At 37.9% G+C, this 14,105-nt stretch overlaps 1 protein-coding gene across 1 annotated transcript; it reads left to right on the top strand.

Moving 5' to 3' along the window:
- Positions 1-334: 334 nt before the first annotated feature.
- On the top strand, positions 335-13,053 carry rgs11 (regulator of G protein signaling 11). Its single transcript, XM_077559701.1, has 17 exons — positions 335-562; positions 1,686-1,782; positions 1,931-1,981; positions 4,757-4,863; positions 4,969-5,020; positions 6,829-6,887; positions 6,968-7,044; positions 7,122-7,203; positions 8,863-8,931; positions 9,702-9,725; positions 9,810-9,871; positions 10,159-10,272; positions 10,977-11,092; positions 11,188-11,275; positions 11,362-11,500; positions 12,328-12,410; positions 12,509-13,053. Exons 1-17 carry the CDS (start codon positions 377-379, stop codon positions 12,627-12,629), a joined length of 1,527 nt encoding a protein of 508 aa, XP_077415827.1. The 5' UTR covers positions 335-376; the 3' UTR covers positions 12,630-13,053.
- The last annotated feature ends 1,052 nt before the right edge of the window (positions 13,054-14,105 follow it).

Genomic DNA, 14,105 nt, shown 5'->3' with positions numbered 1-14,105 from the left:
ATTGTTGTATATAACTTTTAACACAGAAAAGTGAAGCTCCTTCGAATAGGTTACCTGTAAACGTTATATTTAAACTTCAAACATCTGTAACATAACTGAAAAAGAGGTAACATTGTTGTCTGAGATGTTTCTATGTTGAGATTTCCTACTGTGTGCGTAGTCAATGAACACACCTCGAGCCCACTGCAGAACGCGAGAGCTTACTTTTTCGTCCAAATTGCGATAAACACTTTTTCTTGTTCCAAAACATTGTTTCTAAAATTGAAAATAGAAAACTACAAGTGTGTTCTTCATGCGTTTTTTGAAAAAATGCGTGGATAAGTACTTTGGCACAACACCGTGCGGCATCCTCTAATCCGCTCTTCTCGCCACTGGGATGCGCGTGATGGCAAAGAGGAACCCGTGCACGTTGTTGTGCGCGTTCCCGCCGCTGCCACTTGACTCTCGCGCTTCATGCCGTCCCGTCGACTGTGTGGAGCTACCCCAAGCAGCCCACAAGATGACCATCAACACCCTGGCAAGAGGAGGTTGGCACCGGGAACAAATGGCATGCTTTCGAAAGGTACGAATGATTGGTTGTTAAAATGGATTATTTATCGTTAGCAGAACTGTAGTCAAGAGTTCTGTTGACGTTTGTTACCTGTCTGCAAATTCAGCGTGCAGTGATCAAGACAGAACAAAAATGTAAAACAACAATACAGAAAATCACAGAAATTATGGGATGGGTTAAATTATGAATTCTATGTAAAATATAAATTGAAGCTACTTATTGGGCAGATATCAAAAATAGTTTAATCTTATACAATTTGACAGTGACAGAGATACAGAATGAATCTTTACAGTTTAAGCTAAAGGTTGTTTTTTTGGTGGGGGGGGGGGGGGTACTATAAAAGTCCATATACATCTTATAATGTAATGTTAAATCGAAAGCAATACAATGAAATCAGGTTGCTATATCAAAAACTACAAAATTTTATTTTGGCAAAATAAAACTTGAAAGTAAAAGTTGAATATCACAATCGGTATTGATAGCCATTGGGTTTTGCAACAAAAAGATGAAAATTAATTAAGCTGTATCACACATGCACCGCAGGTCATGTTTACACTCAACGCCACAAAAATATACAGTGAAATGAATCTAGCAAATATAAATTTTGTGTCATATGAGTAAGTTCTAATAGAAATGAGCTTTTGCTCAGAGTGAGTGTTTGAATCTGATGATTTAAACCCAATGAGGTCAGAGGAGGTCACCAGATGGCATAAAGTAATGCTTAATGGATGGGAATCACTGTGTCAGTGTTTGCTGTGGAGACCCTGCAGTGATCCCTGACACGTGCCAGTAATTCTACTCCAGACATCAACCATGATTGATAACACTATGGAAAGGAGTAGGCTACATCTTCTTTACTGTACATTTTATAATATTGTCAACATGACCCTGTCAAGATGGATAATGCCTTCTTCTGCACCTAATGTCAAGCCATGATTGTTGTACGCTGCAGCACTGTATTTAGAAGTGACGACATGACCCCCTGGGATGACACTTCTTGTAACCCTGTCTGACCCCAATGTAATTAAAAACCTGCTGATGAAAACAAGTCATAAAGGCATGGAATATTCCACCTGTTTATTATATTCTGCATGGTGCGTTTAGCTTTCGTGTATGTGTGCGCCTTAACTTCCAGATGGAGAAAGTGATCGTGGCCATGCAGGACCCGGACATGGGCGTGAAGATGAGAAACCAGCGGCTCCTTATAACAGTCATCCCACACGCCATGACAGGTGTGTGTGTGTGTGTTCGCGCGCTGCAGTCCCAGTGCTCATGCATAATGCAGCCATGAATTTTGGAGAATAGTGCGCTTTGCAAAGAGCGAGTGAGGAAGTTTGCCCTCTTATTCCCTCTCTTTCCTTCTGTCTCACGATTTTGCAGGCCGTGACATCATTGAGTGGCTCATCCACAAATACAACATATGCGAGGAAGGTGAGGAGCTCATTAGATGGACGGTACAGCGAGCCCCTGCATATACAGTATGCACTGTTAGAAATTCACAAATTCACCTATCCACTGTTTTTGTGCCATATGTAATAAAGGAAAAAAAAAACATTGCTTTGGCACCACTATATTGAACACTTCAATTAGATCAGGGGTCTGCAACCTGTGGCACTTTAGTCCCTCTCCTGTGGCTACCTGTGGATCTCTAAAGAAATTAAAAGAAATTAATATTTTTTACATAGTTATTTATATTTTTTGGGATAAAATATTATCCCAGTAATTTAATGATTAAATTAAAAATGAATAATTATATATATAAAAAAATACAGTAAAAATGCTTAAGTTATCGTAAAAAGAGAGGCGAATTGTAGATGAATACGTTGTAAAAAAAAAAATAAAAAAAAAAAACTAAAAATGTCCATAAGTGACTGTAAAATATCCAAAAAGAAAGAGGAAAAGCAAAAAATTACCATAAAATGTCCATGAAAAAAGGCAGGAAAAATGTCAAAAATGTCTAAAAAGGAAGAAGAGAGGCAGAAAATGATCATATGTCCATAAAATTGCCAAAAATGTCAGAAATTTAACATAAAGGCAGAAAAATGTACAAAAAATGAAGTATGAAAAATTGCACACACAAAAATTTAAAAACAGAAGATGAAAGAAGAAAATGAATCTCGGAATGCTGCATATTTTTCTGTTATGGTGCAGCTCTAATTAATTAGAATTAGACAATAGCCAACTAGTATTTTTTTTTTTTTTTTTTAACAGTGCTTCGCCAATTACAAATCTTTCTGTGTTGGCCTCAATTAGTTGGACAAGCAGGGCTGAGTCCCTATCACCTACAAAGGAGGGAGGTTAATTGTATTGTCAATTGTCAATGTCTTGTTGTATGTGTTGCCTAGATATGGTGCACATCCTCTTCAGCTGAGTGGGAGAAGTCACATTTATGTGGCGTCGGGTTGCTTTTCCCAGTAAACAGGAATGCGCACTCCAGAGGATACAAGTTTGATTAACTCACCTGGCGACCTGACTTGATTAAGGAGATTTGCAGCCCCGGGAGACTTTATGGCAGCTCAACTCAATTAGAGGCTGGAAAAAAGTGGTGCACTGGCTCTTGTAGGGGAGAAGACACAGCAGGGACTGATTAAAATACACTGCATAGGTTATTGTTATTTTTAGTAAGGGTAGTAGTAGTATGATGAAGTAAAAATAATGTACAGCAGAACTTGGATTTAATGAACTAATAGCGGGAGACTTTGTCCAAGAAAGTCAATTATCCGTTTAATTGGAGACTTTTGTTTTTCGTGGCTTAAAAATACCTAATATGTACAGTACAAAATTATATATAAAAAAGTTTGAAACTGTTTGAAAAGTTAAACCTAACATGCCTCACTGGTGCTGGGAGCCGTGATAATGTCATGCTTCACAAAGCTAAAAAACAAACAAACAAAAACAGCTGTTTACTGTACCAAAAACAGCATGTACATGAACTACAGGACACAAACTCACTCCACTAAATAACAGACATAAATATGACTAGGTAGATGATATGCTCCTTTTGAACTGCATGCCTACGGCAATGCTAAGCTAATGTCTATGCCTTTGATGGGACTGTTGTACCTGTAAACATGGCCACTACGTAGCTACGCCTGTTAGCCTGCACTTGTCTGCACTGCATACAGTACTGTATCTGTGACAACAGCGCCAATAAACAACAGTGGCCAATTGTGGAACTAACTGATTTGGACAACTACTGTGAAAATGGCCGTTTTGAGTGGACTTTTTTTTTTTGATCCATTAAATTCGGAGTAGTTGTTTGCTTAGTCCATTAAATTGAGGTTTCACTGTAATCTATTTTCCACAGAAAGGAGTCACCACTGTTTAAAATTCAGAATAATAGTCCTAAAAACTAACAAAGATAACTACATTGTCAAACTACACTACAAATATAGAAAGCCACGATGAAAAAAGACAGTAAATCATTTTGAATGATCATTAATAGAATGAAGTACCACTGTACCATACAGTACATTATTTTGTATTTATATTGAGCAGCGCTGACGTCTGTCTTATTTACGCTTGACGCATCCGCGAGGTCCGCACGGCTCGGAAGACGTACGTGAATCGGCAAAGTTGTTTCGAGTAACAGTTGTGACTTGATATTTGACTTTAATTTGATCCCACTTGAAACATGAAGCATAAATATGACATTTGTGGTGGTGATATTAGTCATTTAGCCACGCAGACGGCTCATGAGATGAGGCGCTCGAACAGGCTCACCTCATTTTCACAAAATAGTATTTCTACTTCCTCCTGCATCATTCCTCTGTAGATATGAGATGATAAAAAAATATGAGCCCCGACGACAGACTTATAAAAGTCCGTGGCCCTGACACGCTGGACCTCACGTATTTATTCGGCAAACACAGCGTTGTGAGTAACGTTGTATCTTCCTCTGCTCATGCGGGTCACTTTGGGGGCGCATTACGTCCACACAACAGACAGACTGAGGTCGCAATTAATAGGTAATGTGAACGCTTACTCAAAAGAATTGGATTTCACCCCAAAAATTGGAATTGGACATTAAGACCTGCAGTGTGAGCGTATAAGCCTGCGTTGATGATTGTTTGTTTGTTTAAATGTGCCCTGCAATTAACTGCCGACTGAATTGCCCAAGTATAATAGTAAACAGATGGATAGTTGTGTTCATATTAAGGATAAATAAGAGGTTGAAATTGATTTTGTAAAGTGTGACTCCTCCAGAGGCGCTGCACCTTGGAGGCATGTTGGTGAGGTTCGGCTATATTTACCCTCTCAAGGAGCCCCGATCGCTTGTGCTGCGTCCTGATGATTCACCCTACCGCTTCCAGGTATGTTTCATTCCTCATCCAAAAGCAGACCTCCATCGACATGGATTCATTTAGAGGAATCTCCCCTCCAAGTGAGGACTGACTTGCAAAAGTTGTCTTTTTCAGACACCTTACTTCTGGACCAGTACTCGGTGGCCTGCCTCTGAGCTGGACTATGGTAAGTGAAGACTGAAATTATAGCGTGCTGTTGTCAAAGCCATTTGTTGTGTATGTGGTAAGGGGCTGAGACCAGGAGATGGAGTCTTGATGGGCAACAGAGCGAGATGCCTTCTGCACCTCGAATTGGAAAATGATCTATTCAAGATTGGCGGAATCATGACGTCAGGCAAGTGCCTCCAAATTGAAGAGGATTAGTGTTATTTTAGCGGCCTTATTTACAAATGACAAGTAATGGCAAGTTCATGCAGAGCTATTAGTTTTTCTCTGTTGCTCATTCCTCCTCCTTATTCTCCTCAGTCAACCCCCCCCCCCCCCCAAAAAAAAATATTGACAGTAATATATTCCATGCATATTATGCATGAATATGTTCACAGAAGGCGGCCATTTTGCCACTTGCTGTCGAGTAAAAATGACATCACAGTTGCTTAGGTAACAACCAATCACAGCTCATCTTCAGAAAACAAGTGAGCTGTGATTGGTCATTGCCTGAGCCCTGAGCAACTGTGATGTCATCTTCAGTCGACAGCAAGTGGCAAAATGGCTCCCCCATGAAATGGATAAAAAATGGCTGGATTTTCCTTCATAACTCGTATTCCACAAATATAATATTGATTAGAATGTCATGTTTAGACTTGTGAGGTTATATATAACATATTATTGTCAAGAAATATTTAAGGTTGACGTCCTTCTTAAAACGAGTAAATAGTCATGGCTTTCTTTTGCAACAATGAAAGATACATCTTGTCAAGGTGCAGTCTAACAAGCGGCAAAATCTCAGTTTTTACTTCCTGGTAGGCTGCTACGTCAGCACTTCCAAATATGGGCACGCTGGAAAACGGTAATTTGTGTTGCCGCACGACTATTTCACACTGAGCAAGTGCAGTGTGAAAAAGGCTTTAGGAGAAGTTAACCAAATAATGAAAAATTCTAAACAAAGTAAAGCAAAATTACTCACCATTGGTAGACTCATTCAAGAAAGGGGATAGCACAGTACAACGTACAGTATGTTATTTCAATGCGTCTGTTTACAGGCAGCATGAACAAATGTTGAGTTTTATTTATTGTATCTAGTTTAAGTAATTGATGGTCAACATTGATAAATGTTAAATGTCTGTTAAATAAAAATATGTTTTCACCACATTAAAAAATTTGCCATTTGTTTGCAAGCTTTTCTGGTCATTTACATGCTCGTCACATGCTAATAGATACTTTACTGCTAACATTAATTTATTTGATTTTAACTCATTCCCTGCCATCGACGGCTATAGACGTCAAAAATTCATTTGGACTATTTCTATTAGTTTAACATTTTTTCCACCTTTGTTAACAAGAGTATGAAAATTTAGAAAAAAAATATTGTGCATTTACAATTATGCCCCTAATTTTTAATAATCTTTTCTTTAAAAAAAAAAATATATATATATTTTAAAAAAAAGTCTAGGTTTTCATACTCTTGCTAACAAACGTGGATTTTTTTTTTTTAACCAATAAAAATAGTTAAAATGATTTTTTGACATTTATAGGCGTCAATGGCAGTGAATGAGTTAATAAATTGCATTGGCCATATTATACCGAGCAGGTCAACAATTCTAGGTTGGATGGGTATCATCTTCTTCATAACAAAAAAATAAAAACATGGAAAAAGAATGAGTTGAGTTCTTCAAAGATTTGTTGATAATGATAACAATTCAACCATACATTTTGGTTAGATTCCATATTTTCCCAATGTTTTTTTTTTTAACTACACACTTTACATTACACATGTACCAGTATTATCTTTTCCTCTTGCCTCATTTATCCCATCAGCAATCTACTTGGCTAAAAAGAACATACGAAAACAAGGAGAGTTGATGGAATATGAAAAGGTAAGACATAAACTTTGGTTTGTAGGCTTCGTGTTTATTATGAAGGAGACACATTTATCGTTTGCCCCCTCTCTTTTCAGGAGCGGTACAGTCTGTTGCACAAGAGGATCAACCACACCTGGGACTTTGTGGTGATGCAAGCCAGAGAACAACTCAGGTACACGCACTTGATACCAACACAATGGCGCGCACGTGCACACACCCGGATGACCTCACAGTGTATTTGTGGTGTAGAGCATCCAAACAGAGGCGGAAGGCTGACCGTATTGTTCTGGAGTGTCAGGAGCAGGCTTACTGGCTCATCAACAGACCGCCGGTATGTTCGCTGTCATTGACTCTATTATGTAGCATACTAGCATGATATGCTATTTAATGCTATGGGATGCTTTAACATGTTATATAGCGTTGTCATTGTCATATGTCATTTTTATTGGGACAACTTTTTTTTCCCCCACCTTTATAACCATCTCTGCTGAAATTGATTTGTGATGCTGTTATGATTCCACTTACGTAGCTTTAACAAATAGCAGTATGTTAAATTGATACCAATGTTTCTGAGAATCCACAGCCCACACCAACTGACACTGAAATATGAGCACAGTGGCAATAAGTCCGGATTCTTATGTTGCAGATTTGTAATTGCATGGACATTTGTCCTCATATTTCCTCGCCGGTTCCGTAGATATCCCTCTTCATCTTCACTCATTCACTGCCATTGACGGCTATAATCGTCAAAAATTCATTTCAACTATTTCTATTAGTTTACCTTTTTTTAACACGAGTATGAAAACAAAGGTTTTTTTTTTATTTTACATTAAGAACAGATATAAAATTTGTGATTAATCATGAGTTAACTAGTGAAGTCATGCGATTAATTACAATTAAGAATTGTAATCGCCTGACGAGATGATTATTAAAAATGAGGGGCGTCAGGCGATTATTATTTTTTAATCGTAATTTATCGCATGACTTCAATAGTTAACTCACGATTAACCACAAATTGTATATCTGTTCTAAATGCAATAAAAAAAAATCTAGGTTTTCATACTCTTGTTAACAAAACTAGATTTTTTTTTTAAACTAATAGAAAACTTAATGATTTTTTGACGTTTATAACCGTCAATGGCAGCGAATGAGTTAATGTACAGTATTGTAAGACAGACACTGAACTATTGCTATATTGAGGTCCATAAGATACGTCGCCTCAATTAGCACTGTTGTAGTCACACAAGACCAATATTACTACAATTATGCAGCAGTGCCATTATTGGTCCCTGACTAAGCCACCATGTTAATGAGATAGGGCCACATTTGCACTCATCACACACCTACAGTCAACATATCCTGCCTTTGCAATGATATGAATAACAATAATGGCAACATTACCAAGCATAGTTGTAATTGTAATCTCCTGCCTACCTTATATAAAAAGTCAGAGGACGCTGTAATGTTCAGCTTCAATGCATTCTGCCTCCTGCATGAAATATTCAACCCATCTGGTAAAAGCTTCAGCTGACAGCTGTGGAGGAAAATCAGAGCACGAGCTGGGTGGTGGGGTGGGGGTAATAATATACATTATGATGTTATCCGATTTATCATTGCCCTTCAAATGTCAAATTCAGCTCCTTCTATCATCTTAATAGAATAATTAAAAGGGGGAAAAAACAGCGTGAGGTGGCATGAGGAGGGTTTGTGAAGGGGAGGGGTGATGGCGACTTCCTATAACAAGAGGGAAGCTGAGGACAAGTCTTTGGAGGACGGCCTCCATCTTCTCTTGCCTCTATGAATTAGGAACGAGGGCACGGGCAAAATGAAAGGGAAACTTGGGAATAAAAAGTCTGAGGCAGTGGCGTGGAAAGCTCAGAGCGGGCTAAAGTGCTCGCTCACACGCATTTTATCCGAACACACATGAACAAGACAAGCGGGCACACACACACACGTTATTAATGTGCTGATGCTTGTTGTTTTCTTTCAGCCCGGGGTGCATAATGTGCTCGACACGGGTCTGGAAAGGCCAAGTAACTGCAATTTACGAGTGGCACTGGTCGGTGAAGTCATCATTATTCTACTTACTGTTTCATATTTGTCAGATGTAATGCTAATTTTGATCAATGCTGCTTTGTGTTTCCTATCTTTTGCTGCTGTTGTTGTTTCAAAGTAAGTGTCCAAATAAGTAAAAAAATTCAGTTTTTTAAAAGTAATTATATATATATATATATATATATATTAGGGGTGTTAGGAAAAAATCGATTCGGCAATATATCGCGATATTATAGCGCGCAATTCTCAAATTGATTCAATATGCGGCCGAATTGATTTTTAAACATCAATTTTTTATGGGAATATTCAACAAAACGTCTTACTTAGGGTTAGGATTCACACATTAAGCATGGAAGAATGTTATATTAATGGAACATAACGCTTTAATATTTTTATTTCAGTGCTGTTCAAACATGAAACAGACTGCAACCTGAATTTTCAGATAAATAAATACATTTTCATACAAATCTTACAGTGTAGATGCACAAGTTCACTGATTAGTATTTTCTAAATTTGAGTTAAAATCGCAATAATCAATTTATAGATTCGTATCGGGATTAATCGGTATCGAAACGTGACCTATGAATCGTGATACGAATCAAATCGCCAGGCACTAGGCAATTCACACCCCTAATATATATATATATATATATAGATATAAATATATATACACAGAATAATCATATATGCTATTTCATTTCAATAAATGCATTTTATTATGAAGTTAACCGATGTTTTCATACTTTTTTTGTACTTTGTCCTAAACAGATCCAGACTAGTGATTACTACAAAAGAGAGGTAAACATCATGTATCATTTAAGGTCTTTATCAAGCATATTAACTAAAGATTATCTTTGTTGACATGTTTCATGTGTTTTTCAGATTGAAACTTCGAGAAGGGCTCTGGGAAGAAACCGTGTCAAGTCATCCATTTGCCTGGAAAGGTGCGTATTGCGCTAATGGAGGGACACATGCAAACACGCATTTTCAAATGCACACACGCTCAAATGGATGTAAAATCTCATGAACAGAACTTTGCTCCTTCAGTACACATACACAACTACGCAAACACATAAGGCTTAGTGCTCTCACTAGAAGAGCCACTAATGGATGCTTCCTGAGGCAAGTTGGAATTAGTGCCCATTAACTCCTATGATCTGAAGCACTAATACAATAATACACTGTGTGTGTGTGCGCGCGTGCGTGTGTGTCTGTGTTTGTGTATGGGCAGTTTTTTGAAATTCAGTGAGCAGTACCAGAACCACGATCCCATTATGCAGGGCTGTCTTCCCAGTAATCCCTGGATCTCTGATGACGCTGCACTTTGGACCATGAATGCTGATATGTAAGACAATATACATATTGATCATAGGCTCAACAGTCAATACGTTCATATTGCTCGGTTACAAGATATTTTGCCTGTTTTTTCGTTCAGTTCGGCATCAATAATGATCTAAATAGCATGATAAAACAATACAAAATGAATCCAATTAACTCATTCACTCCCAGCCATTTTCACTGAAGCAACCTCCTTCGCTCCCGGCTGGTTTACAGAATTTTGAATGATTTTGCAATGCCTACAGAATATTGTGTTCTATTTCTATTAAAACATGGAACCTACCAAAAGAAAGATTAGAGTCTCTTCTTTCTCCAGGAAAAAAATGTATATTTCTGTCTGTTTCCGTTTTGCAGCACTTAGCATTAGAATATAGCTAAGTTTCATCATTATCCACAAATCTGTTGAAGACACTGCGGAAAAGAGCTTTTTTTGCAACATGGCCCTGGTTGATCTCTTATACGCTGCTGCCACCTGCTGGAGGTTTTTTGGAATAACTACCATTGATTCAACCGTTCTCTGCAATACAGAGGCTGCAGCAAAGCCATCTGTAAAAAAAGCATTTAAAAAAATGTATAAATACGTCTTTGGGACCATGGCAATATTTAAAATTGAACGTTTTTATACATTATTAATCATCGTTATTTTTCTTTCTGTGCTAAACGAAAGCTTACGATGATAATTAATTATCAATGTTTGGTTTGTGCGCATAGCGTGCCCACCCCGACACGGCTCCGAGTGGAACGTTGGAGCTTCAGTTTCATGGCACTTCTCAGTGACACCATGGGGAGACGGGAATTCATGACTTACCTGGAGAAAGAATTTAGTGGTAAGAGAATATGGTTTGCCGTGGTTTATTTTGAAACTCAATGTCATTTTTTTGCCTCCATTCACATCCAACATTTGTTTTCTATCTCCCACCAGCGGAGAATTTGTGTTTCTGGGAGGCCTGTGAGAACGTTAGACATGGGGAAAGTTCCAGGATCATAGAGAAAGTGGAAGAAATATACAAGTAGGAACACACACACTGACACACTCACCCAAAAACATATTGATGTTTGCTGTTTAGTGTGAATTTCTCTCCTGAATGTGTAACAGAAACTTCTTGGCGCCCGGGGCTGCACGCTGGGTGAACATTGACAGTAAGACCATGGCTATCACCTTAGAGGGCATCCAACGCCCTCATCGCTTTGTCATGGACGACGCGCAAATGCACATCTACTTCCTCATGAAGAAGGTCTGAGCTGTCTGGTCTAATATTGTATTATTTTTCAGTGGATACGTTTAGAGGGCAGACACTATTATTTAAACATTTTATTATTTCAATAATTGTTATTAACTCATTCAATGCCATTGACGGCTATAGACGTCACAAATTCATTTCAACTATTTCTATTAGTTTTCCACTTTTTCCACTTTTGTTAATAAGAGTATAAAAACCTAAAAATATATATTTTTTGAACACTTAGAACAGATATAAAATTTGTGATTAATCGTGAGTTAATTATTGAAGTCATGTGATTAATTACAATTACAAATTTTAATTGCCTGATGAGATGATTATTAAAAATTGGGGGCGTCAGGCGATAACATTTTTGAATTGTAATTATTCGTATGACTTCACTAGTTAACTCACGATTAATCACAAATTTTATATCTGTTCTAAATGTACAATAAAAAAATTCTAGGTTTTCACACTCTTGTTAACAAAAGTGGAAAAAATGTTTAACTAATAGAAATAGTTCAAATGAATTTTTGACGTTTATAGCCGTCAACGGCAGTGAATGAGTTAAACATATTAAGTTAAAAATATACATATATATCTTTAAATAATTTCTGTTCTGTAAATACATTTAAGCACAAAATGATTCATACTGTGGCTAAATTTAAATTTAAAGCAATTTATGTAACAAAATAGCAGTGGGCCCAGAATTGAAGCCTGAGGGATACCGCAATGTTAAATAATATGTATAATTACAAATCTGATCATTTTAGAACTCTGAATTAAAAAAACAACTTGTGCTAATGTTGCCTGATGTCCTTGCTGACTATGTGTGTGTATAGGACTCTTATCCCAGATATCTTAAATCTGACCTTTACAAGAACATGCTGGCCCGGGCTATTATTCCACAAGAGACAAAGAAAAGGTGAAAACTCACATGCATCCCCATGCACAGTCACTGATTCATTCCCTTAATGCCTTTATACATCCTCTGATCTTCACTTCCATCCTCCACTTTGTCAGTGTGTTCCCCTTTATGAGGAGACAACGGCACTCAAGCCCCTCCCCCGCCAAGGCCGCCACTCAGGAAGACGGGCACGCCAAAGGGTCTGGGCAGGCAGGTACCAGCTCTGCGGCTGTCTGATGCTAGGCTAACACAAAAATCACAACAGGCCCACCTTGGTCTCATACCTGTCTCTTCAAATGAAATGTTCTTGTTTCACTGATTCCAGTTTCCTCCTAAACTCCCCCGCGAGGGAAAAAAAAACAACTGAGCCTGCACTACACTTCTATGAGAACAAGACAATCAAATATGCACAGTATATAGTATAGAGACATGTAGCCAATTCATGTAGCGCACACTGTAGCTATCTCCACACGTTGGCTACAGTATCATCAAATGTGATACCAATAGCCCCGGCAAGTTAAGAAAAGAGCTTCCTATATTTTTGAAGCATTATGCAGAGTATTTGAAGTATGGAAGCTTTAAACTGCCAATGTGAAGTGAAAAGTTTTGACTGGGCTATACTTAGTTCATTTTGACTGTCGGTGAGCCTGTGACATTATGGGGGGGGGGGGGGGGGGCATGCTACATTTTACCAACAACTTTATCAAAACATTCTAACCACTTTGCAGTATGTTCAAGCGACATAGAGAAGTCAAAACTGTTTACTCCACATTGGCAGTTCTTCCGTAGGGTTCACTGTCTATTTTGTCAATTTTTCCTTTTTTGGGTAAAAATAAACAACTCTACATCTTACTCTTAGGCAAAATTGTCCTTAGATATGCACATTATATAATTAGTTTGTATCATGTGTCTACGTAAACGATTTATTTGCTTTGCTTCAGCATGTTTACATCCCAATAAAACATTCAACACTCAATGTTTTGTATGTGTGATTACGGTAAACTGCAACTTTTTAAGAGGCATTCTTCATATTCAAATGCAGGAGAACAGTGATCCAATCCGAGCCAAGGTCATTTACATATCAAATATTAACAAGCAATTTGCCAGTTTTCATCTGCCAGGCATTTAAATCCAACTACAATTAACTTAAAAAAAGACATCCACGGCATTTGTTACCCATTCGGCAAAATTTATAAAAAGTCATCGTCATCATCAGACTATTCAAAAAAAGAAAGGAAAACGGGAGAGGAGCAGCAGTGTATATTTAGGCTGACTGGCTCCCTCTACTGACTACCGTTGGAAAAGCTTCAATGTACGGAAATGTTGGAAGCTACATTAGTTGTGGCTCAGTGACCTCTAATAAAGGCATTGAAGAGTGTACTGAATGCTACAGATTGCTAACCAAAACAGAAGCACCTACACTCTCAGATGAGTGAGCTCTTACCAGTTGCCGCTCATGATATTTTTATTAGTTTCCCGGCTGCATTCATGCAAATCTTAACGCCTGGCTGTCCAGTCGCTCCAAAATATGTATTTGTGTGTTTTAAATTTTTTATTCTAGGAAGCTATTCGAGCTTCATATTTTACGAGACTGCCTAATATTGCGGTTTCTCCGAATGTACTTTACAATAACCTTTTTAAAAAAACATGTGAATTGCAGTCTCACTGTAAGTGGGTGAATGTAATGTTTTGTGTGCCTTTAAACATGGCGGT

Source organism: Vanacampus margaritifer, chromosome 2 (assembly GCF_051991255.1).
Source record: "Vanacampus margaritifer isolate UIUO_Vmar chromosome 2, RoL_Vmar_1.0, whole genome shotgun sequence".
NCBI lineage: Eukaryota > Metazoa > Chordata > Actinopteri > Syngnathiformes > Syngnathidae > Vanacampus > Vanacampus margaritifer.
This window is presented reverse-complemented; position numbering and strand designations above follow the sequence as displayed.